At 40.1% G+C, this 21,393-nt stretch overlaps 2 protein-coding genes across 15 annotated transcripts in view; one reads left to right on the top strand and one right to left on the bottom strand.

Annotated features, from left to right (window-relative positions):
- PACRGL (parkin coregulated like) overlaps positions 1 to 21,393 on the top strand; it is a 56,666-nt gene that overhangs the window by 16,370 nt on the left and 18,903 nt on the right. For 6 of the 12 annotated variants that reach the window (XR_010841106.1, XR_010841101.1, XR_010841100.1 and 3 more), the window contains exons 7-11: positions 4,013 to 4,120; positions 7,883 to 7,963; positions 10,762 to 10,859; positions 11,658 to 11,814; positions 17,338 to 17,462. Coding sequence is in view for 2 of the 12 variants with exons in the window: in XM_067036351.1 (XP_066892452.1) it covers positions 4,013 to 4,120; positions 7,883 to 7,963; positions 10,762 to 10,818 (246 nt within the window). In the remaining 10 variants the exon portion in view is untranslated. Of the gene's footprint in view, positions 1 to 4,012; positions 4,121 to 7,882; positions 7,964 to 10,761; positions 10,860 to 11,657; positions 12,177 to 17,337; positions 17,463 to 21,152; positions 21,384 to 21,393 lie in introns of those variants that run through there. The other 6 variants (XM_067036351.1, XM_067036352.1, XR_010841107.1 and 3 more) reach the window with 5 other exon arrangements.
- KCNIP4 (potassium voltage-gated channel interacting protein 4) overlaps positions 12,182 to 21,393 on the bottom strand; it is a 1,208,103-nt gene continuing 1,198,891 nt past the window's right edge. For all 3 annotated transcript variants that reach the window (XM_059066484.2, XM_067036349.1, XM_067036350.1), the window contains 4 exons: positions 18,079 to 18,186; positions 16,085 to 16,189; positions 15,382 to 15,444; positions 12,182 to 13,661 (listed from right to left, as the gene is read on the bottom strand). In XM_059066484.2, the coding sequence (XP_058922467.1) occupies positions 13,614 to 13,661; positions 15,382 to 15,444; positions 16,085 to 16,189; positions 18,079 to 18,186 (324 nt within the window). In that variant the 3' untranslated portion in view covers positions 12,182 to 13,613. The remainder of the gene's footprint in view (positions 13,662 to 15,381; positions 15,445 to 16,084; positions 16,190 to 18,078; positions 18,187 to 21,393) is intronic.

Here is a 21,393-nt window from a genome sequence, read left to right as displayed (position 1 = left end):
GTGTCCTTCTTTGTCTCTTATAATAGTTATTTTAAAGTCTATTTTGTCTGATATGAGAATTGCTACTCCAGCTTTCTTCTGATTTCCATTTGCATGGAATATCTTTTTCCATCCCCTCACTTTCAGCCTGTAAGTGTCCCTAGGTCTGAAGTGGGTCTCTTGTAGACAGCATATATATGGGTCTTGTTTTTGTATCCATTCAGCCAGTCTGTGTCTTTTGGTGGGAGCATTTAATCCATTTACATTTAAGGTAATTATTGATATGTGCATTCCTATTACCATTTACTTAATTGTTTCGGGCTGTTCTTGTAGGTCTTTTCCTTCTCTTATGTTTCTTGCTTAGAGAAGTTCCTTTAGCATTTGTTGTAGAGCTGGTTTGGTGATGCTGAACTCTCTCAGCTTTTGCTTGTCCGTAAAGGTTTTAATTTCTCCATCAAATCTGAATGAGATCCTTGCTGGGTAGAGTAATCTTGGTTGTAGGTTTTTTTCCTTCATCACTTTAAATATGTCCTGCCACTCCCTTCTGGATTGTAGAGTTTCTGCTGAAAGATCAGATGTTAGCCTTATGGAGATTCCCTTGTGTGTTATTTGTTGTTTTTCCCTTGCTGCTTTTTTTTTTTTTTTTTTTTTTAACATCTTTATTTGAGTATAACTGTTTTAAAATAGTGTGTTAGTTTCTCTTTTACAACAAAGTGAATCAGTTATACATATACATATGTTCCCATAACTCTTCCTTCTTTTGTCACCCTCCCTCCCACCCTCCCTATCCCACCCCTCTACGTGGTCACTAAGTACAGAGATGAACTCCCTGTGCTAAGCTGTAGCTTCCCACTAGCTATCTAATTTACATTTGGTACCTTGCTGCTTTTAATATGTTTTCTTTGTATTTAATTTTTGACAGTTTGATTATTATGTGTCTCGGCGTGTTTATCCTTGGGTTTATCCTGTATGGGACTCTCTGTGCTTCCTGGACTTGGTTGACTACTTCCTTTCCTATATTAGGGAAGTTTTCAACTATAATCTCTTCAAATATTTTCTCAGTCCCTTTCTTTTTCTCTTCTTCTTCTGGGACCCCTATGATTCGAATGTTGGTGCGTTTAATGTTGTCCCAGAGATCTCTCAGACTGTCCTCAGTTCTTTTCATTCTTTTTTCTTTCTTCTGCTCTGCAGTAGTTATTTCCACTATTTTATCTTCCAGGTCACTTATCCGTCCTTCTGCCTCAGTTATTCTGCTACTGATCCCGTCTAGAGTATTTTTCATTTAATTTATTGTGTTGCTCATCGTTACTTGCTTCCTCTTTATTTCTTCTAGGTCCTTGTTAACTGTTTCTTGCAATTTGTCTATTCTATTTCCAAGATTTTGCATCATCTTCACCATCATTATTCTAAATTCTCTTTCAGGTAGACTGGCTATTACCTCTTCATTTGTTAGGTCTGGTGTGTTTTTATCTTGTTCCTTCATCTGCTGTGTATTTTTCTGTCTTCTCATTTTGCTTATCTTACTGTGTTTGGGGTCTCCCTTTTGCAGGCTGCAGGTTCGTAGTTCTATCTTTTTTTGGTGGCTGTCCCCAGTGGCTGAGGTTGGTTCAGTGGGTTGAGCAGGTTTCCTGGTTGGGGGGACCAGTGCCCCTGTTCTGGTGGATGAGGCTGGATCCCGTCTCCCTGGTGGGCAGGTCCACGTGTGGTGGCGTGTATGGGGATGTCAGTAGCCTTACTGTGATTCTAGGCAGCCTCTCTGCTAATGGATGGGGCTGTAGACCTGTCTCACTCTTTGTTGGGTATAGGGTGTCCAGCACTGTTCGTTGCTGGTCCTTGAGTGAAGCTGGGTCTTGGTGTTGAGATGGAGATCTCTGGGAGATTTTCGCCGTTTGATATTACGTGGAGCTGAGAGGTCTCTTGTGGACCAGTGTCCTGAGGTTAGTTCTCCCACCTCAGAGAGAGAGCCTTGACACCTGGCTGGAGTGCCAAGAGCCTTCAATCCACACGGCTCAAAACAAAAGGGAGAAAAAAATAGAAAGGCAAGAAAGGAAGGAAGAAAGGAGGAAGGGAGGGAGGAAGAAAGGAAGGGAGGAAGGAAGGAGGGAATAAAGAAAGGAAGGGAGGAAGGAAGGAGGGAATAAAGAAAGGACGGGAGGGAGGAAGAAAGGAAGGGAGGAAGGAAGGAGGGAATAAAGAAAGGAAGGGAGGGAGGAAGAAAGGAGGGAAGTCGGAAAGAAAGGAGGGAAGAAAGAAAGGGGAGAAGACAAAATAAAGTAGGGTAAAATACAGTTATTAAAATAACAAAATAATTATTAAGAAGAAAAATTTCTATTAAAGAAAAAAAAAAAAAGGTCTAACCCCAGGACAGATGGTGAAAACAAAGCTACACAGACAAAATCTCACACAGCAGCACCCACATACACACTGACAAAAATAAAAAAGGGGAAAATAATAGTATATCTTGCTCCCAAAGTCCACTTCCTCAACCTGGGATATTTCGCTGTCTATTCAGGTTTTCCACAGATGCAGGGCACTTCAAGCTGACTGTGGAGCTTTACTTTAACCCCCTGTTTCTGAGGCTGCTGGGAGGGACCTCCCCCTCTCTTTGTTCGCACAGCTCCTGGGGCTCAGCCCTGGACCTGGCCCCGCCTCTGTGGGCAGGTCGTCCAAGGGTGTCTGCCCTTTGCTCAGACAGGGCGGGGTCAAAGGAGCAGCGTTAAGGGAGCAGCTGATTCGTGGTCTCTGGCTCACTCAGGCGGCGGGGGGAGGGGGGGGAGGGGGGGAGGGGGGCATGGATGTGGGGCGAGTCCTTTGTCGCCGCGACGCTGCACCGGCCCGAGGCGCACCGCGCGTTTTCCCGGGGAAGCAGTCCCAGGATCCCGGGACCCTGGCGGTGGAGGGCTGCACATGCTCCCGGGAGGGCCGGTGTGGAGAGTGATCTGTGCTCACACACAGGCCTCTTGGTGGCGGCGGTAGCAACCCTAGTGTCCCACACCCGTCTCTGTTGTCCGTGCCGACAGCCGCAGCTCGCGCCCTTTTCTGGAGCTCCTTTATGTGGTGCCCTTAGTTCCTTTTCCTCGCGCCCCAGGAAGCGAAGAGGCAAGAAAAAGTCTCTTGTCTCTTCGGCAGCTCCGCGCCCGTTTCTGGAGCTCCTTTAAGCGGCGCGCTTAAACCCCTCTCCTCCAGCAGCAGGAGGTAAAGAGGGAAGAAAAGGTCTCTTGCCTCTTCGGCAGCTCCAGGCAGCTCCAGACTTCTCCCGGACTCCCTCCCGGCCAGCCGTGGTGCACTAACCCCTTCAGGCTGTTTTCACTCTGCCAACTCCAGACCTTTCCCTGGGATCCGCCCGAGGCTCAGTTCCCAGCCCCGCCCGCTGCGGCGGGTGAGCAGACAAGCCTCTCGGGCTGGTGAGTGCTGATCGGCACTGATCCTCTGCGGAATCTCTCCGCTTTGCCCTCGGCACCCTGTGGCTGCGCTCTCCTCTGCGGCCCCGAAGCTTCCCCCTCCGCCACCCGCAGTCTCCGGCCCGCGGAAGAGGCTTCTAGTGTGTGGGAACCTTTCCTCCTTCACGGCTCCCTCCCACTGGTGCAGGTCCCGTCCCTATTCTTTTGTCTCTGTTTATTCTTTTTTCTTTTGCCCTACCAAGGTACGTGGGGAGTTTCTTGCCTTTTGGGAGGTCTGAGGTCTTCTGCCAGCGTTCAGTGGGTGTTCTATAGGAGCAGTTCCACGTGTAGATGTATTTCTGATGTATCTGTGAGGAGGAAGGTGATCCCCACGTCTTACTCTTCCGCCATCTTCTCGCTCCCCCCTACAACATATTTTTAATTAAAGTTTCAGTCAAGCCAAATTTGGTTTTTGCTTCTAGATGTCCTGTACTAAAGGTTATGTTTTAAATTCTGGGTTTGGTTGATTATCTTCCAGGACTGAATGTTCAATCTCTTTTTCTCTACCTGCTTGCCCTTTCTCCTTACCCATCCTTCCTTCTCCCCTCTTTCTGTCCCTGCCTGTGCACCCCTAACCACCCAACCCTCCCCAGGTCCACTTGGATGATGAAGTGTTTGAAAGAGGATTGAATGCTCTGGTACAGTTAAGTGTCGTTGTTGGCCCTTCTCTAAATGACCATCTGAAACATCTGCTTACAAGTGTAAGTACTGAAAAGATTAGAGAAGGATTGTGTATATGTATCTCTTCCTGATGTAATGGCTTCAAATTAATCATTAAAATGATTCAAAACGTTACGAAAACCTTATCATCCTAACCAAAAAATGTAGACATCAGACCTAATGGTTAATAAAATATTTTTACTAGTGGACATGAAAAGCAGCTACATGAGCAAATTTAAAGTTGTAATCAAAGTAAGCAGAAGTTGAATGGACAAAAATTAATGAACAGTGTGGGGACTTCATTCCTATGTGGATTGGCTATGAATTATAAGCAGAGCTTATACGTATTCTTGTGGAATTGGATATTGCTAAAGTGATGTTTTTCATCTTTTTTCTTTGTTTCACATTGTAAGTTTTTTAGTGAGTCTCTAGCATTCAGGATGAGACATTTTCCTGTTAGGAGTAGTTTAACCATATCACAAACTTATATTGGGGTACTCTGCAGTTCAAGTGGTCCCCAAGACCACCCTTAGGTTGAACAATTTGCTGAAAGGACTCATGGAACTCAGAAGCTGTTATTCAGTGTTGCAGTTTATTATAGTGAAAGGACACAGAGTGAATTTGGCCAAGGGAGGAGATGCATGGAGCAGGGCTGAGAGAGACCAGGTGTGGTCTCTTCTTCCAGTTGTCCTCTCCCAGTGGAGCTGTGTGGCCAGGGCTTGCATTTTCCAGCAGTGACGTCTGGCCTGATGCGTGGAGTATTGCCAGCACGGAAAGCTCACCTGAGCCTGGGTGTCCAGGGTTCTCATTAGAAGTTTGTCACATGGCATCACTGCCTGCCTGCCTGGTTGACCTTGGTCTCCAGCCTCTAGAAGTTGAGCAGATAACTTGTGGCCCGAGGCCCCCACTGAAATCACTTTTGTTAGCATTGACTGTCTGGTGTGGCCCAAGGCCCCAGGTAAACAAAGACACTCTTATCTGGAAGGACTTTCCAAGAACTTCAAGGTTTCCATCGGGGAGCCAGGGGCAAGGACCAAACCTTTCTTTATGCAGAGTTAATCCTTTACTGCACACACTGAAAGAAAGATTAAAGTCCTGCCTGGGATAAGCTGTAGCTAGGATTTCTCTGCATGCATCCTTCTGTAGTTCAGAGCAGAGACATCTGTGTTGATCATAGTTCCACTTTTTTTCTTGGACCCATCCACCTGAGAGATCCTAGAAGTATATTTTTAACTTCTTATTCTGCAGATAGACTAATACACCTCAGGAACCACCTGGCTAAGCCTATGGAAAGCAGGGGTGGTGGTGAAAGTAGGGGTGCTGTGGTTAGAAATGGTAGGAGATAAAGTCTCACCATGGGTCTGGTGGGGAGAAGACAGAGTGAGACCAGACTCTCAAACGTTAACATATGGGGAGCCTCAGGACCGAAGGAGGAGAATCCTGGCAGATACTTGCTTATCACCCTTAGGTCAGCAGGTTGGGTTGTGGCTGACTAACTACAGGAATTTCACAGTAATATGTAGAATGACTCACTGTAGATTGATTGCTTAGTTCAAACATTCAGCAGTTCAACATAAATCTGCTGCTCTCTGCCCTCCCATTTTGTGTCAGGTATCATGTGAGGCACAGGGACTATAATGCTGAACAAAACCAGATATGCCCCCTGTCCTTGTGGAGGTTGGTTTTTGTTTGGGGGAGAAATAAGTAGCAAGGACATCCTCTGAGAGAATTAGGATGCGGTGAAGAGGAAGCAACATGGAGAGAAAAGGATCCTTCCCCCAACTAGAAGTTGAGATTCCTAAACAGCCTCCCATTCCTGCCCAGTGTGGCGGAGGGAGAAGACCAGATCAACAGTTAAACGATTTTCTTTTTTTTGTTTAAGGGACAGTAGCATTAATCTTTGGTCAGTCACATTCCTCCCTGCAGCTCTGCTTTTCCTAAGACAAGGACTGACTGAAAGGACCTCTTCCCTTCCTGGGGTGGCAACACTTTGGGGAGACCTAGCTACCACACTGGCCTTCACACCCCAGTGGGATTCCACAGAGGAGAGATCCTTGGAAATAGGACATGTGGAGGTTTGTCCCTGGTCTGTTAGCTACATACCATGAGGACCACTGAGGCGCTAGATGCTCCCTCCTTCCCTCCCCTCCCCTCATCCACCACCCCCTTCATCCAGAAAGGCTCCACTTTCATGTCTCATAAACTTCTACGTTAGGTGTTATTTGAAGAAAGGACTCGTCTTCTAGAAAAAGAATTTCAAAACCAGTTACTGAACCTATATACAACTGATTTTCTTCATATGTGAAATAAGTCATATCCTTTCTGAGCTTCAACTCTGAGAGACTGTCCACTGACCCTAGGACAGTAATCCTCAAACTTGAAGGAAGAAAGAAATCACCTGGGAATCTTGCTAAAAGTGCAGAACCTGGTCCTTTTTCCTGTGATTCTGATAAAGCAATTTATGGGGTGGGACCAACAATCTGTACTTTGTACGTGGGCATCTGTGGTGGTTCATTGTTCTTCCTGCACTCCCCTGCCGGAGGACATGGGCTCGAAGAAAGCAAACTTCAGCTCTATAAGAGGTACCTTTTCTGTTCATCCCCAGGATGTTGATAAGCCCTGCCTGTCCTCTCTTGTAGAGTTGCTTTTCTCACATTTTTTGTCTTTCTGGGAGTCTCTTCTGACCCTTCCTAACCTCTGATGACCTGCTGAAAGGACCCCGTTACTCAGTGCTCAGTGGTGGGAAGTATGCTGGGGTTACTCACAGATCTGGGAAGAGGAAGAACCAGAAACCTACTCTAGGACAGGGGCTTTATGTGTTTGATCAATGAGGAATTCTTGCCTGGGCTCCATTTTTATCCCCAGAAAGTGGAGCCATGAGCAAGTCCTGCTGTAGCTGAAATGTTTAGGTCTTTGGGTGAGTGTTGCAGACACTTGGTGGGAGAACACAGTTAGGAGTTGTGCTTGAGGGCCTGAATTGCGCCGTTTCCCTCTTTGCTCTTGTTCTCGCTCACCTGTGCTCTCTCCCTTCTTAGCCAGAGCTCCACCTGTCCAAGGAGGCCCCTTCAGGACATAGCTGGGGGTGACAGGTGGTCTTGTGGTTTTTAGTCTGATTCTTTTGCCTGCCACTGTTACTGAGTTACTCATGTAAATGCTCTTGTCTCTTGCTTTGTTTTTTTTTTTTTTTTTTTTTTTTTTTTTTTTTTTTTTTGCGGTACGCTGGCCTCTCACTGTTGTGGCCTCTCCCGTTGCGGAGCACAGACTCCGGACGCGCAGGCTCAGCAGCCGCTCTGCGGCATGTGGGATCTTCCCAGACTGGGGCACGAACCCGCACCTGCTTCGGCAGGCGGACTCAACCACTGCACCACCAGGGAAGCCCGTCTTTTCGTTTTTTAACTGTAGGAAACACGTGTGTTTTAGAAGCTTAGCTTTCCATCGTAGTCCTGCAGATGCTCTTGCAAATTACAGAATGGGAATGTATACAACTTCTTAGAAAACTTAACTCTGGAAAACTTACAGTATGCTAGTACTGTAGTAGATTTTGTAGGGTTGGTATTGTTTCAAATAATAGAAATCGATTTTTTTAAACAAATACAGTGGTGTCTATTATATGTAAATTTTAATGAGATGTTTCCTAAAAGAAGCCTTGAAATCTAAAACTAATTAAGTGGGGTTTACATACTTAACTATAAAGACTCAATGGTGTTATTTCTAGTTAGCCTATTAGTGAAGTTTTACTTATGTTTATAGTGAATAGTGTTACTTTTTCAAATCATTTCATTCCCTTAATCTTATTTGAAAAGCTTTCCAGGAGACTAAGGGACAAGAAATTCAAAGAACCAATCACCACTGCATTACAGAAGCTGGAGCAGCATGGTGGAAATGTAAGTGAACATTATTCTCCATAAATCATACTTTTAAAAAATTTCAATTGTACTATGAAATTGACTGCATAACATATATTATTTTACTTCAGGCTCAAGTAACCACATGGAGTTGATATTATTTTTCTCATTTTAGAGCTCAGAGTTTCTGTCTTGCCGAGGTCACACAGTTTTGTTTCGTTTTTCTTAATTGAAGTATAGTTGATTTACAATGTTGTGTTAGTTTCAGGTGTATAGCACAGTGATTCAGTTACACGTGTGTGTGTACATATTCTTTTTCAGATGCTTTTCCCTTATAGGTTATTACAAAATATTGAGTATAGTTCCCTGTGCTATACAGTAGGTCACACAGTTTATAAGCATGAGGATTCAGACCCAGGTTAATGTAGGGCCTGTGTACTGCACTGTGCTTACCGTACTGCACTCTGTGTAGTACAGCTGTACAGTTTTTTTAATTTTGGTTGTATTTTGTATGTTTTTGCTTTGACTATTGGGAAGTTCAGAAAATGAAAGGATTAACTTAACTCATTGAAGAAAAAGTGTTATTTTTCCTTTCATTTGCCATCTTTTCTGTCTGAAAAATTTACAATCTGCCCATAACCGAAGATTGAAATGAAGTTCCCAGGTGGCTGTGTTGTTCTGTCTGGAAGGCATGTGTGCTCGCTCAAACATGCTCACGTGCACACACAGGAATGATTCAGTCTAACTTGCAAGAAGGTGCAGAGCCCTGGGGGATTTCATTACTGTCTTGTGTGTTGTCAAATAACTGAGCTAATTGAATTTTCATCACTTGAAGTGTTCAAATAATCTAGTCTTGGAAATATTTCCATAATGTAGTAATTCCACCATGTTTTGGAGATTACATTTAATCAGATCTTAATGATAGAGTTGCATGTGATTATCTTAACATTGTAGAACTTAGTTTCACTCTAGGTATTTGATTATAAAGAAAATTTGCGTGATCAATACAATCTTAAAATGGCAGATGTTTGAGTTTAAGCATTGCCTAAATTACTTAATTTGGGCTTCCCTGGTGGCGCAGTGGTTGAGAATCCGCCTGCCGATTCAGGGGACACGGGTTTGTGCCCCGGTCCAGGAAGATCCCACGTGCCGCGGAGCGGCTGGGCCCGTGAGCCATGGCCGCTGAGCCTGTGCGTCCGGAGCCTGTGCTCCGCAGCAGGAGAGGCCACAACAGTGTGAGGCCCGTGTACCCCCCCACACACACACACACTAAATAAATAAATAAATAACTTAATTTGACCAATTTCAGTGACTTTTAAAACTGATTATATTCTTTTCATGATGAATGCCTAGAATAAAGTTTCTGAGGAGGAAGTCAGTCCCCGGGCTACTAAATAATGAATTTCTTTGTTGTGTGTGGGTCTAGGCAGAGGGTTAGCCTTCTGACACCTTGTTGAGATGCACAGAATCATCCCGCAGTCAATCCAGTGTCCCTTTCCAGCAGAAAGGAGATTCTTCTTGCTTACAAATGTGTTGTTCTGAGAATTGGAATGCGAAATAATTTGCTCTTTCCTCTCTGTGAAATGCAAATAAACACATGCTAAATAACATGGCAAGGCTTTTCAATCTGAAACTCTCCCCAGATGGTTTTCACACATCCTGTGCTGGTATGGGACATGGGCGATTAGAAAGGAGTGGGCCCAGCAGGTTAGATTTCCTGGGTGTGTGTGTGGAGGAGGGGATAGTTTTTTAGTAAATACAGGTTAGAAATAGCACACTAGGATTTGGAGGGGGAATACTGAGGATGTAGGTGACCAATCCAAGGGTCCCAGTTGATAGCTAGCAAGGAAGTTCTTTTATTGCCACTCAATCTCATTAGTTTTTAATCATGCTAATACAGAATTTAAAAAGATTTTGAAGTTATAAGGACTATTAATTATTGTTTGTTCCCTCATACTTTTGCTCTTCTTGTTCCCCCTTCTAATGTCCTACATAATATTTTAGTAATAATTAACGTAATTGCAACAGGAAGTTTCAATCACATATCAAAGACTTCCCCTTGGCTTAATTATTATTGTGCTTGCTTTAGGTACTTTATAATCCATCATGAAATTAATATTCGTTCCTTTCTAAAAACTTAAATGTTTACATCCTTCTCTTTCTTTAAATATTGGAGATGAGTCTTTATGAGAGATTCTTCTCAATATTATAGTTTCTCATTCCTTAGGGCTCACGTGTATCACAATGATGAAGACTCAACTTCTAGAGAAACTAAAATATCAGTTACAGACAGCCAGTGTCATTTTCTTAGAACTAATCAGTTTGCTATGGGCCTTAAACTGAAATTGATTCATTCTCAGCCTGATTTAATTTTCTTTTTAAACGATATACACATTAGTCTTGAAAAAGATACATACATTCAGATCTTTATCGAGCAAGTAAGAACTTACTACATGAGAGGTACTCTGTTGAGTATATTTTAGACATTAAACTCATTTAATCTTTGCTACATCCCTCAGAGGTGGATTTTTGTTGTTATCCCCCCCGTAAAGAGCTAGAAACTGAGGTGCAGAGAAGTAATTAGCCCCAGATTTGACAGTGAAGTGACTGGCATGAAGCTGGATTCAAGTACTGGTAGTCTGGTTCCTAACTACTTTTCTAGTTAAATATTTTTAAACCACACAAAGAGACAACGTATATTTTATTTAACTCAGAAAAATAGTTCTGTTTCCATCATTCTGCTCCTATCCCATTTTGTATGTTTGGAGTTTTGAATACTTTTTTAGGCATGCTCCTGCAAATGATACTAATGAGGCTAAATTTTTTTCTGTTGACAGGGAAGCCTTACCATCATCAAATCTAAAATTCCAACATATTGCTCCATATACTGCTGAAGAAAGTAGCCCTGGTGACAGGTGTTAAACGCTGACCATGGGTATGCACGGAACCTTTTCAGATTCACTTCACTTTATTCTTCTGTAAATCACAACCACCCTTCATTATTGCTGGCTTTAGATGAGTATACACAATTCCACTGAATCATAGTACAAGTTACTCATTTAAAAAAAAGAATGGTTAATGATGGAAAACTATTTTTAAAAAGTTCTATAATAGTACAGTCTTGTGGGGTTTATTTTTTCATATTTTTTTATGGTTTGTGTGAGCAACAGTTATTTGGTTTACAATGGATGTGTTTGTATATATTTTCTAGTGCCTTTTATATATAACATTTATACAGTTCGTGTGTAGCTGTGCACTTATTTTTAGACATTTTGCCATTTCCTGGGTTTTATATTTATCAAGTCTATGAAAATTTCAAATAGTGGACAAACATTTGTGAATTCACTGTTAATTATTGTTTGTAAATATGTATTATAATGTAGAATGCTTGGAAATAATTTCAAGTATTCTAGTTTAAGAAAAAAAAATTTAATGTGTAAGTTCTCTTATAAGTATGGTTGTTTATTACAAATCATTAAAACTACCTAAACTTTAGGTATTAATTGTATTTAAGTAAGTGTTATTTTTGTATCTCATAGTCTGAAAATACTGATATTCAGCACATGAAGATACTCAGAAATTAAAATCTTAAAAGTCTTACATGTATTCAGTGATTTTGTTGTGCTTGCTTATGTTTAACAATTAATGCAGTTGAAAAAGCTTTTAAAACATAATTTACAAGTGTAGTTCTGAATGTTGATGTAATAGAAGCTGATTCTGGATCATTCCACAGAGAAAGGAGTAGAGGGAGAGAAGCATCTGGGCGAGAAGAGAGCCATTAGGCCACACCAAATCCAAGGCTGACAGACTTCTGAAGGGCTGGAGATGAGGGGCAGCAATATTCTGTCCCGGAAGCCTCGGAGAACACCCTTTCTTTGCTCCACCCTCAGGTACCGAGAGTGATCTCTTTGTAATTCTCATTTCAGACCCAATCTCACAGATGTAATTTAAAATACAAGGAATTTCTGAAGAGTATTAACAGCAGAAATGCGCCTTCTCCCTCAGAGCTCCTGTCATTCCTGGTCCCCTGTCTGGCACACTCTCTCCTCAGGTGTCTACTCTTGTCACATCCTCAGGTCACATCAGCTCACATGCCTGCCTACCCACTGGCCTTGCCCTGACTCCTCTTTCCTTGCACTTAGCTCCACCCGAAGACTGAGATCTCTACCGTTTAGAAAATGCCATAGAAAAATGTAACGTTTTTCATCTAGTAATAATTATAAAATTTATTGAAATAAAGACCTGTAACGTAGACAGTAGAGTTATAAACATTTTATTTGCTTTTATTTTTTTCTTTTTGAAATACAAAATGTGCACATTGAATTTACACAAACACGTGATGGCCAAGTTCAGTGTACATGTATTGTACTACTCTTAATTTCTACACTGGTGATAGCAGGGCAGCTTTCAACATCCTATCTCTACACCAGAATAGATACCTGATTTATTGTTGCAAAGACAGTTGCAAATTTCCTCCTACTCTCGCCTCTTGGTCTTTGTGATATTTCTGCAAAACAGGGAAGGTGTGTGTATCTTTAGTAATATTGTGGCAACTTTACAATTTTGGCTTAAGATCATTAAAAATCTGAATTATTGGAGTTTTATGATGAGCTCAATCATAACACAATCCAGATGAGTTGCTTAGCACTTATATTCCTTTTCTATTAAATTTTGGTATTATAGTTCTCGATATAATGGAATCACTGGTGCTTTCAAAGTGAATTCTGCTTGCTGTTTGTTCCTGGTAGGCATTAGGGTAGCAGAGGTTTCTTTGTTCCCAAATGGCATGTAATGTAAAGGTGCCATGAGGGAGTCGGGAAAGAGGATGGAATAGGCCTTGAATGCAGTTAAGGATTACTTGTTGCTAAGCATTATGTACTGGATGACAAATGTCCTGACCCTTTGCTAAGCCTGTTGACATCCTCGCTTTGCTTCACACCTTCTTGGACTTCCACTTAGTGACATAATAGTCAACCTGTAGGATTGAACAAATCCAAAATTACATACATCATGTAGGCCTTGGCTGTAATATGTATTATGAAAAATTAAGAAATGCTTATTAAATAAGCTTTATTAGGCATATGCTGACATCTGGTGATAAGCTGACTTGTTTCATGTTATAAAAAAATGCCAGGTAAATGAATGTCTTTAACAGAAGGAAGCAAATCCAGAGAAACTGGGACTATGTGTTTGTTATTTTCCAATTGTAGTAATCTTGTTTTGTTTACTTAAAGTATAAATGGTATTACAGCATACAAACATGAACACTAATATCTGGAAATTAAGTGCAGATGCCAGTATTTCAGAAAACCATTTAAAATCCTGGGGCTGAATACATACAAATGAATAGCAAAAAACACAGATATTTTAAAATCACCGATACTGTGAAAGCCTCAATAATCCCATGGCTAAAGAATCAATAAAACTATATGCCAGATCCTATTACTTTTGCGTATTCACAGGGTATGAAATGACTTAGAACATCCCATGAACTCAGTGGCATTATGAAAAGGATGCAAATTTATAAATGGAAAACTCAAATCTTCTAGGGATTGCTTTATATTAAAACAAAGCTTGTTTGCATAATATGCCTCAGTGTAAAGCTGAGCAATCTATGCTAAAAGTGGTAGCTCCAACTTTGTGTGATAGAATCGTTCACATTTGTCTGATTGAGGACGTATTCGACAAATTAGATCACATTTTCAAAGAGCTGCATGGAGCGCATGATGTTTTCGTCCTGTAAGGGAGAAAATGTGGAATTAAGTTCACTACATCTGCAAAGGAGAGTGCACTGTTTTGCCTCTAAGTACTGCCACCCTACACCAATGCCTATGCCAAATGTTCAGATACTAGGGGTCTGCAAATGTAAATACTCTTCTACCCATTTTCCACACAGTTAAGTATGGAGAGCCCATTTTATGTTTTGCTGAGTCTACTAGGCTTTAAACACTTTAACTCTGACTTGGTGTTAAGAGGGGATTATTTCTCAAATTATTAATAGAATGCCAGCATGGAAACTGGAGAGGCACAGAGCATAATCAAAGCGAGCAAGGCAAACTGTGGCATTTTAGGTAATCACCCGCCAAATCACGGAGACTTGTACACATGGAAGGATACAGGGTTTGTATGTGAGCTAAGAGCCAACTTCATGAAGATTGGAGGTTGGGGTTTAGGAGACAGGTTTGCAGTAATTACACCTCTCTTTCTGAGCCTGTTAGGGCTAAATCTGTGTGGCCTTTGGGAACCTTTAAAAATGAATGGTCTCGGGCTTCCCTGGTGGCGCAATGGTTGAGAGTCCGCCTGCCGATGCAGGGGACACGGGTTCGTGCCCCGGTCTGGGAGGATCCCACATGCCACGGAGCGGCTGGGCCCGTGAGCCATGGCCGCTGAACCTGCGCGTCCGGAGCCTGTGCTCTGCAATGGGAGAGGCCACAACAGAGAGGCCTGCGTACCACAAAAAAAAAAAAGAATGGTCTCTCAATGCCAGAGAAAGGATTGTTTGTGAGAAACCATTGCCCAGTGTCTGCAGTTTAGCATGTTCCTTAGAAACTTAAGGGGACAGACTTTGGGCAGGATAGGGGCACTTGGAGCTTGTGACTGTTTATAGCCGTGGAAAATGGTAGCAGAACTAATGATGACTTCCACTACTAGATGCCAAGTAACAATACCACCATTAAGTAGGTTGATACCACCAAGTTTGTTCAAAGGCCGTCACATTGAAATGTGAGTTGAGAAAAAGGCTGGCATCAGGAAAGGGAAAGTATATCAACTTGAAAATAATGAGAAAAACTAAAGCACCAACAAACTTCTTAGTCTCCATAATTATTTCAAAAATTCTTAATCGTGGTTCTACCCACATGTCAAGTCAAATAATTCTAGGTATGCTAATACTGGTCTGCCACCAGATGGTGGAGAACCACATGGACTTTTCCTCAGGGAGAATTTTCTGCTGTTTAATTTTGTGACTGAAGACTGTTACTGGTTCAGCCAAAGACATCTCTTGTCCACATACATTGAAGCAATGATGTTTCTCTTAGAAATCCGATATAAGTTTGGCCAGTGATACACTCTTGGCTGTACTGGAATTCTAAATCTACGGAGGATATGGTAGACAAGATACATGTTATATGCTAGTTCTGGGGAAAGAACAATTCAAGTCTCACATATGTTTTATCCTCAGTGATGAATATTCTAAAGGATCTGAAGAGCAAAAACACACATGTGCAACCTTCATCTCTCCAGGGCTTCCCTCATAGCCTGCCTCAGGGTAGACAATAAATGCTGATGAACTGAATGTGCAAATTGGTGATTGTTTTCAGAGTGGTAGGCTTATTCATCTCAGCTATGTAAAAGTGGTGATCTTAGGCATATGATCTTTATACTTTGTTCAGTTCATGGTGGCTGGCTGGCAGGACTAAGTTCAGCTGTTAAGGAAGCTGATTACTATCGTTACTTACTTTTTGGCAACTTTCGATGAATTCATCTATGGTAACGACTCCATCTTTATTTTTGTCCATTTTCTGTTCAGGAAGAAAAGAACAAAAAAATTTGCTCAGACTTACCCCTTGATACCCTCACACTGAACTGAACAAGCTGAAGCTGATGAAAAGAAAGCCCAGTTGCTTATTTTATGAGGAGGAACTGCTTCAGAGCACAAACTAGTAGCTTCTTAGTGATAAGAATCATGGCTGACTGATTTTAGGCTGTTGCCTTTTCAATAGAATGTGGTATAGATCTAGAGTCACTCTGTTCTAGTAAAATCCTGCCCTCCAGCTACGACAGACTTCAGGCAACTTGCTGAAACTTTCAGAGCCTTGGTTTTTCTCATCTGTGAGATGGGGCTAATGAGGATTTATAAATAACCTCATAGGGGCTTGTGAGAAATGAATGAAAACAAACACCCCAAAACATATGAGACATGGCAATTGCTTGGTGTTCTATCCAGGATATGGTGAGTGTTCAATAAGTGGAGTTATCAATATTATGATAAATTCAAAACCAAAATTACTAAATTAGTATGATGGTAAATATTCTATAGTTTTGTCTCTTTCAGTAAAAATTATTTTCCTTTACATTCTTTGGAATCATCATGATGCTTTGCAAACATCAGGAAATTTGCTCTTAATTTCACTTCCTCTCTGACTTCTATTGCATTCCTACCTGGAAAAATGTTTCAACGTGTTGTCTGGGGGCATCTTCTTTGAGGACAGGATACGTGCATTTACCCATCATATCGTATATCGCTTTCATTATATCAAGCATTTCCTAAAAAGGAAAAGGCAGTCACATGAAGCCACATGCAATGTGAAAATAAACCACTCTGAGAAGCTTTGACAGATTATTCCTACTCAATTTCAAATTTTTTATTTTCCTTTGATTCTTCATTAAATGTCTTGGTTGTCCCAGAGGAAAAGCCAATGGCCTTATGCCTTAAAAGCAGCAGAATCAGAATGTAAAAATCAAGTCAGATCTTGGTTTCAAAATGAATGAAATTCCCATGGATCTAACATGATCAGGAAAGAAACATTCTGGTTTAATGTTTAGACTTCTGTAGACTTCACATTGGCTATCCTTGCTTTATTGAGTTATTATATATTTTATATGTTGATTATCAATTTCTGTTTATTGAGAATAAAATAAACTCCACATCATGAGAATTATACTAAAACTAACTGATCAGTCTCAAAGCTCATTAGGGTTTTCATTGTGTTTTTCCTACTATGGCTTTAACTAAAGTCACACATGTAGATTAGTCAAAATATGACCCTGGAAACACTTCAAAATTTTAATTTTTAAAATTAAAATCTAGTTTTTGATTTGTAATTTTCAATCTTAGTGAAAATAATATCTAGTTAGCCTAGACATTCAGATTTATTGTTTATACTTGTTTTCTTCATATCGAAGTTTCCACAGTAGAGTATGGATTAAGTCGATAATATGGATGTAATATATATTTACTTCTGAGAGTATTCAATTCCATTTTAAATGATAAAGCAGTTTGTAGTTTGTAAATTTTACGTGAAGCCCTTTAAGATGTTTTGAGCATAGAAGTTTGTTTGACATAGAATTCATGAGATGTGTTGGGTATAAATGGTAAGAACAGCATGTTTATGTTAAACATAGAAAGAGATAGAAAGGGATCAAAGGACCAAGAGACACCTAATATCCTGGAGGCACCTGAGTACTAAATGTTTATCGTGTACTAAATATACAAGAGACACTAAGTATCCAGGAGATATGCTTGATATCCCTGAGTACTTAATACTCATGAGGTCTTAATTCAGCCACCCATTTGTGAGGCCCATCTGGCCCCATGTGTCCTCTGCTCAACAAATAAAACCCATGGCCATTGATCAGGTTGACTGTCACATTGTAACTGTGGTCAGGTGAACTTGTCCCTGTGTCTTCAATAGAGCAAGCTGATGTCATTGGCCCAAGATACCTTCTATTTGAGGAGCCCAATGCTCAAAACTCAACTTGGGGGAAAGCTAGTGAGAGAAAGAGGACATATGGACATTGAACCACATCCAGGCTTCAGGTAATGTGGTCTTTCAACCCTACCTCCACTCCATCCTAAATTTGTTATCTTACCCCATCCCTTCCCCCTTGCTTCTTGCTGTGTTTTAAATTAATTTATTGAACCACTTGATATGAGCATCTGAATTTGGTCTGTGAGGCTTCTTTTTTAGATAGCCCACCTGGGAGTTTATTTGGGGCTCCACTATCACATCAGGTCATTTCCCACACAGTACAGGCCACTACATAATCCACACGATTTTAAAATTGCATCTGTTTCCATATGGACTGCATTATATGATGGAAAAAAGGTTACAGGCCAAATATTCTAACATGTGGATATATTTTCTTTCTATTTTATTCCAACTACTATCTTTATTCCATGTACAGTATTCATTAAAATGCTATTAGGAAGTCAGGATGTAATCCTTCTATGTTTTATATTTACTTTGCAGATTAACCATAAACTATTTCTAGCATTCCAAATTTTTCATCAGAATATTTCCCCAGGACTACAGAAAATATTTTAGACTTCCTGAAAAAGTGATTCTAAAATAATAATTGCGATTGTTTAACATTTTGAAGTGAAAAAATGAAAATGGTCTGAAGGCTAGCTGTGTTGGTGAGGCATTTCTTACTTCTTTAGTGATGTAGCCATCTTTATTTATGTCATACAAATTAAATGCCCAGTTGAGTTTTTCTTGTACTGTCCCCCGGAGCAAAATGGAAAGACCCTTGATGAAATCCTAAAAAAAAAAAATAAAAATACAATTTGATATGACATTTCTAAAAAAGAAAAGTAAAACACAAACTCTAATAAAATTCTCTGTCAAATGATGGAAGCAAGGGTTACAACCCTCCGGATTTTGAACCATTTGTTTAGCAAAATGGTCCATGTGTTCCTGATTATCTTTTTTTCCAGAGATTTTTTTGTGGGCATAAACCACTCCTTAGGTTTAATATTCTTACTTTCTAATTGGAAACTGTGACTTAAATCAACTGTGGAACTGGAAATTGTGTCAGAACAGACACCCAAACAACAAGACGCATGTGTATAAGTGGTATTACTTTCCACTACAAGTGCACACAATTCTTTTACTGAAAATAATCTAATAACATTGTAACTTTAAAAATATAAGCACATACATAACACACTTCCCATGAACAAGATCTGCTAACAAGATATATGAGCTGTCCTTAAGATATAGGCCAATTGAAGCCTTTATTTAGAAATCAAGTTATAATATGCATGGGGGCAGAAGTTAGGAGAATGGAGCTGAAAGCCAGGCTGCCTGAATTCAAATTCAGCTGTTTCATCTAATAGCTCTGTCCTCAGACAACTTACTATCCTTTTGCCTCTATTTTCATATCTGTAGAAGGGAGATGTTAGTATCTACTTCTTAAATTTTTTATGAGGATTAAAAGAGTTAAGCTGTTTATAACAGTGTCTGGCAAGGGCGTCAGCTACGTGTTTGTCCAAGTAAATGGAAACCTCAGTCAGTATCACTGTTAGGCTGATATGACTGAACCGCAGACAAGCCAGATTAACTTGATCAAATTCATATATATTTATTGTTCTGTAGGCAGGGTTAACATTACAATATGGTGAATTCTGATCTCACATAGAACTGACTATCTGTTCTTAGGTAGGAATGAAAGAGCAGAAGGTGTTACCAAGTCCAAGCTTTCTCTGCTCCCCGCAGGACAGGCCAGTAAATCTGGAGACAAGGTGTTGAGGCAAGGCATATGACTTTATTTGGAAAGCCAGCAGACAGAGAAGATGGCAGACTAGTGTCTCAGAAAGACCATCTTAGCAGGGTCTGGATGCCAGTTTCTTTTATAGAACAGAGAGGGGGAGGAGGTGAGGAAGTAAAGTAAAAAGGCCATAAGTCTTGCAAATATCTCCTGGAATGGCCAGCCTCCGGGTGGGGATGTGTTAATTTCTTCTTTCTCGCAGCCATTCACAGGTGGACAGGATCAGGATGCTTCCCTGAACAAAGGCACTTCAGGCAGAGGGGCAGTGTTCCCCCGAGGCAGGCCATCATGTATAGACAGTATCCTTTTAGTGAACAAAAGCAAAGGCTAAAGTAAAAGAAACAGATCCTACAGGTAGTCAGATTTTGTTCTTCCCTGTAACAAAGGGAAATGCAGAAATGGCCTCTGGGTGAATTTGTATTCTATCTACATTTTTACATTCCAACATTTTATAATTGTTTTCCTGTCTTAATTTCTTTAAATGTTTTTTTTTTTTTAAATGGGTGACATTCATGTAGTTCAAAAATTTTAAATATATAAGATTACTGATGAAAAGTATTCTTCCCATTCTTGGACCCTAGTCACCCTATTTCTTTCCCCTAGACAACTGGCATTAGTAGCTACTTGTATTCATTTCCAAAGAATTTTTGTGCATATACAAGTGTAAGGCATATTTATTTACACAAATGATAGTCTAACAGGCTGTTCTGTACCTTATTTTATTTTTAACTTAGCAAGAAATCTTGGAAATAATTCCAATCTTTTTCACTGTTGCATATGTATGAATGTATCATAGTTTATTTAACCAATCTCCCATTGATGAATATTTAAAGATTTCCAATCTTATTAAAAACAAAGCCACAAAGAGTGACCTTATACATACATAACTTACATTTTGAATAAGTATATCTGTAGGATGAGTTCCTAGAAGTGGAATTGCTGGGTCAAAGGATTTGAACATTGGTAAATTTTATAGTTATTTTCAAATTTCCCCCCAAATTTCCCTCTCAAAACCTGTATATGAGAATAGTATAGCTTGTCAATACTATATGCTATCAATTTTTTTAATCTTTTTTCAATCTTAAAGGTTAATATTTCTTTCTCAGATTACTTAAAATTTGTATTTATTATGAATAAATTTGAGCATTTTTTCCAAATGTCTTGATTTATAGAAACTCTTCACACATTAGTGAAATTAGCCCTTGTCTGGGATATATCTTCAAGTATTGTTTCCCAGTTTATCATTTCTTTCAATTTTTATTATGTTGATTTTTGTAAAGTAGGCATCTTTTTATTTTTATTTTCTAGATTTTGTCAGCCTTTTACTTTATATTTTTTGGTTTCTGTCATATTGAAAAGACCTCTCCCATTCTGAATTCATAAAAGGATATTCCCATGTTTTTGTTCTAGTACTTTTAAGGTTTATTTTTTTTTACATTTAAATCTTTATTCCATTTGGAAGTTACCCAATGTTTTTAGATAGCTGTCTGGTTTCACAATATTGTTATCCACTGATTTGAGATGCAATATTTATCATATCCTTAATTCTTTTATGTATTTATATTTCTGGAATTTATATTTTATTTCATAGTATATCTGTTTATCTAAGCACCTCTACTACATTGTTCTAATTATTAAAACGTTTTAGTAATTTTAATAGCTGTAAGGGCTATTTCCTCTTAATCCTTCTTTTTCAGCTATTTTCTTTCCATTTTTCCTTATTTAAATATTCCACCTGACCCCTATTGGGATGTTTATTGAGCTGGAGGTAAATTTACAGATCAACTTGGGCAGAACTGACAACTACATGTTGATGAGTCTTCCTATTCAAGACAATAAGAAACCTTTCCCTTGTCCAGGTCATTTTTGTCATTGAGTATATTAGTTTCCTCTTGCTGCTGTAACAAATTACCACAGATTTGTAGAATTAAAATAATACTTGTTTATTATCCTCCAGATCTGGAAATCAGAAGTCTGAAATGGGTTTTACTGGGCTGAAATGAAGTTGGAGGCAGAGCTGCAGTCTCCCCCAGTGGATCTAGGGATAGAATTTGTTCTCTTGCTTTTTTTCAGCTTCTAGAGGCCACTTGCATTGATTGGCTTGTGGCCCTTTCCTCCATCTTCAAAACACAGTACTCCAACCTCCTGTTGTAGTATCTCCTCTTTGCTACCCTGATCTTCCTGCCTCCCTCTTACAG

This window comes from Kogia breviceps, chromosome 6, assembly GCF_026419965.1.
Source record: "Kogia breviceps isolate mKogBre1 chromosome 6, mKogBre1 haplotype 1, whole genome shotgun sequence".
Lineage (NCBI taxonomy): Eukaryota > Metazoa > Chordata > Mammalia > Artiodactyla > Physeteridae > Kogia > Kogia breviceps.
Note: the sequence above shows the minus strand (reverse complement) of the source record. Positions and strands in the feature narration are given on the sequence as shown.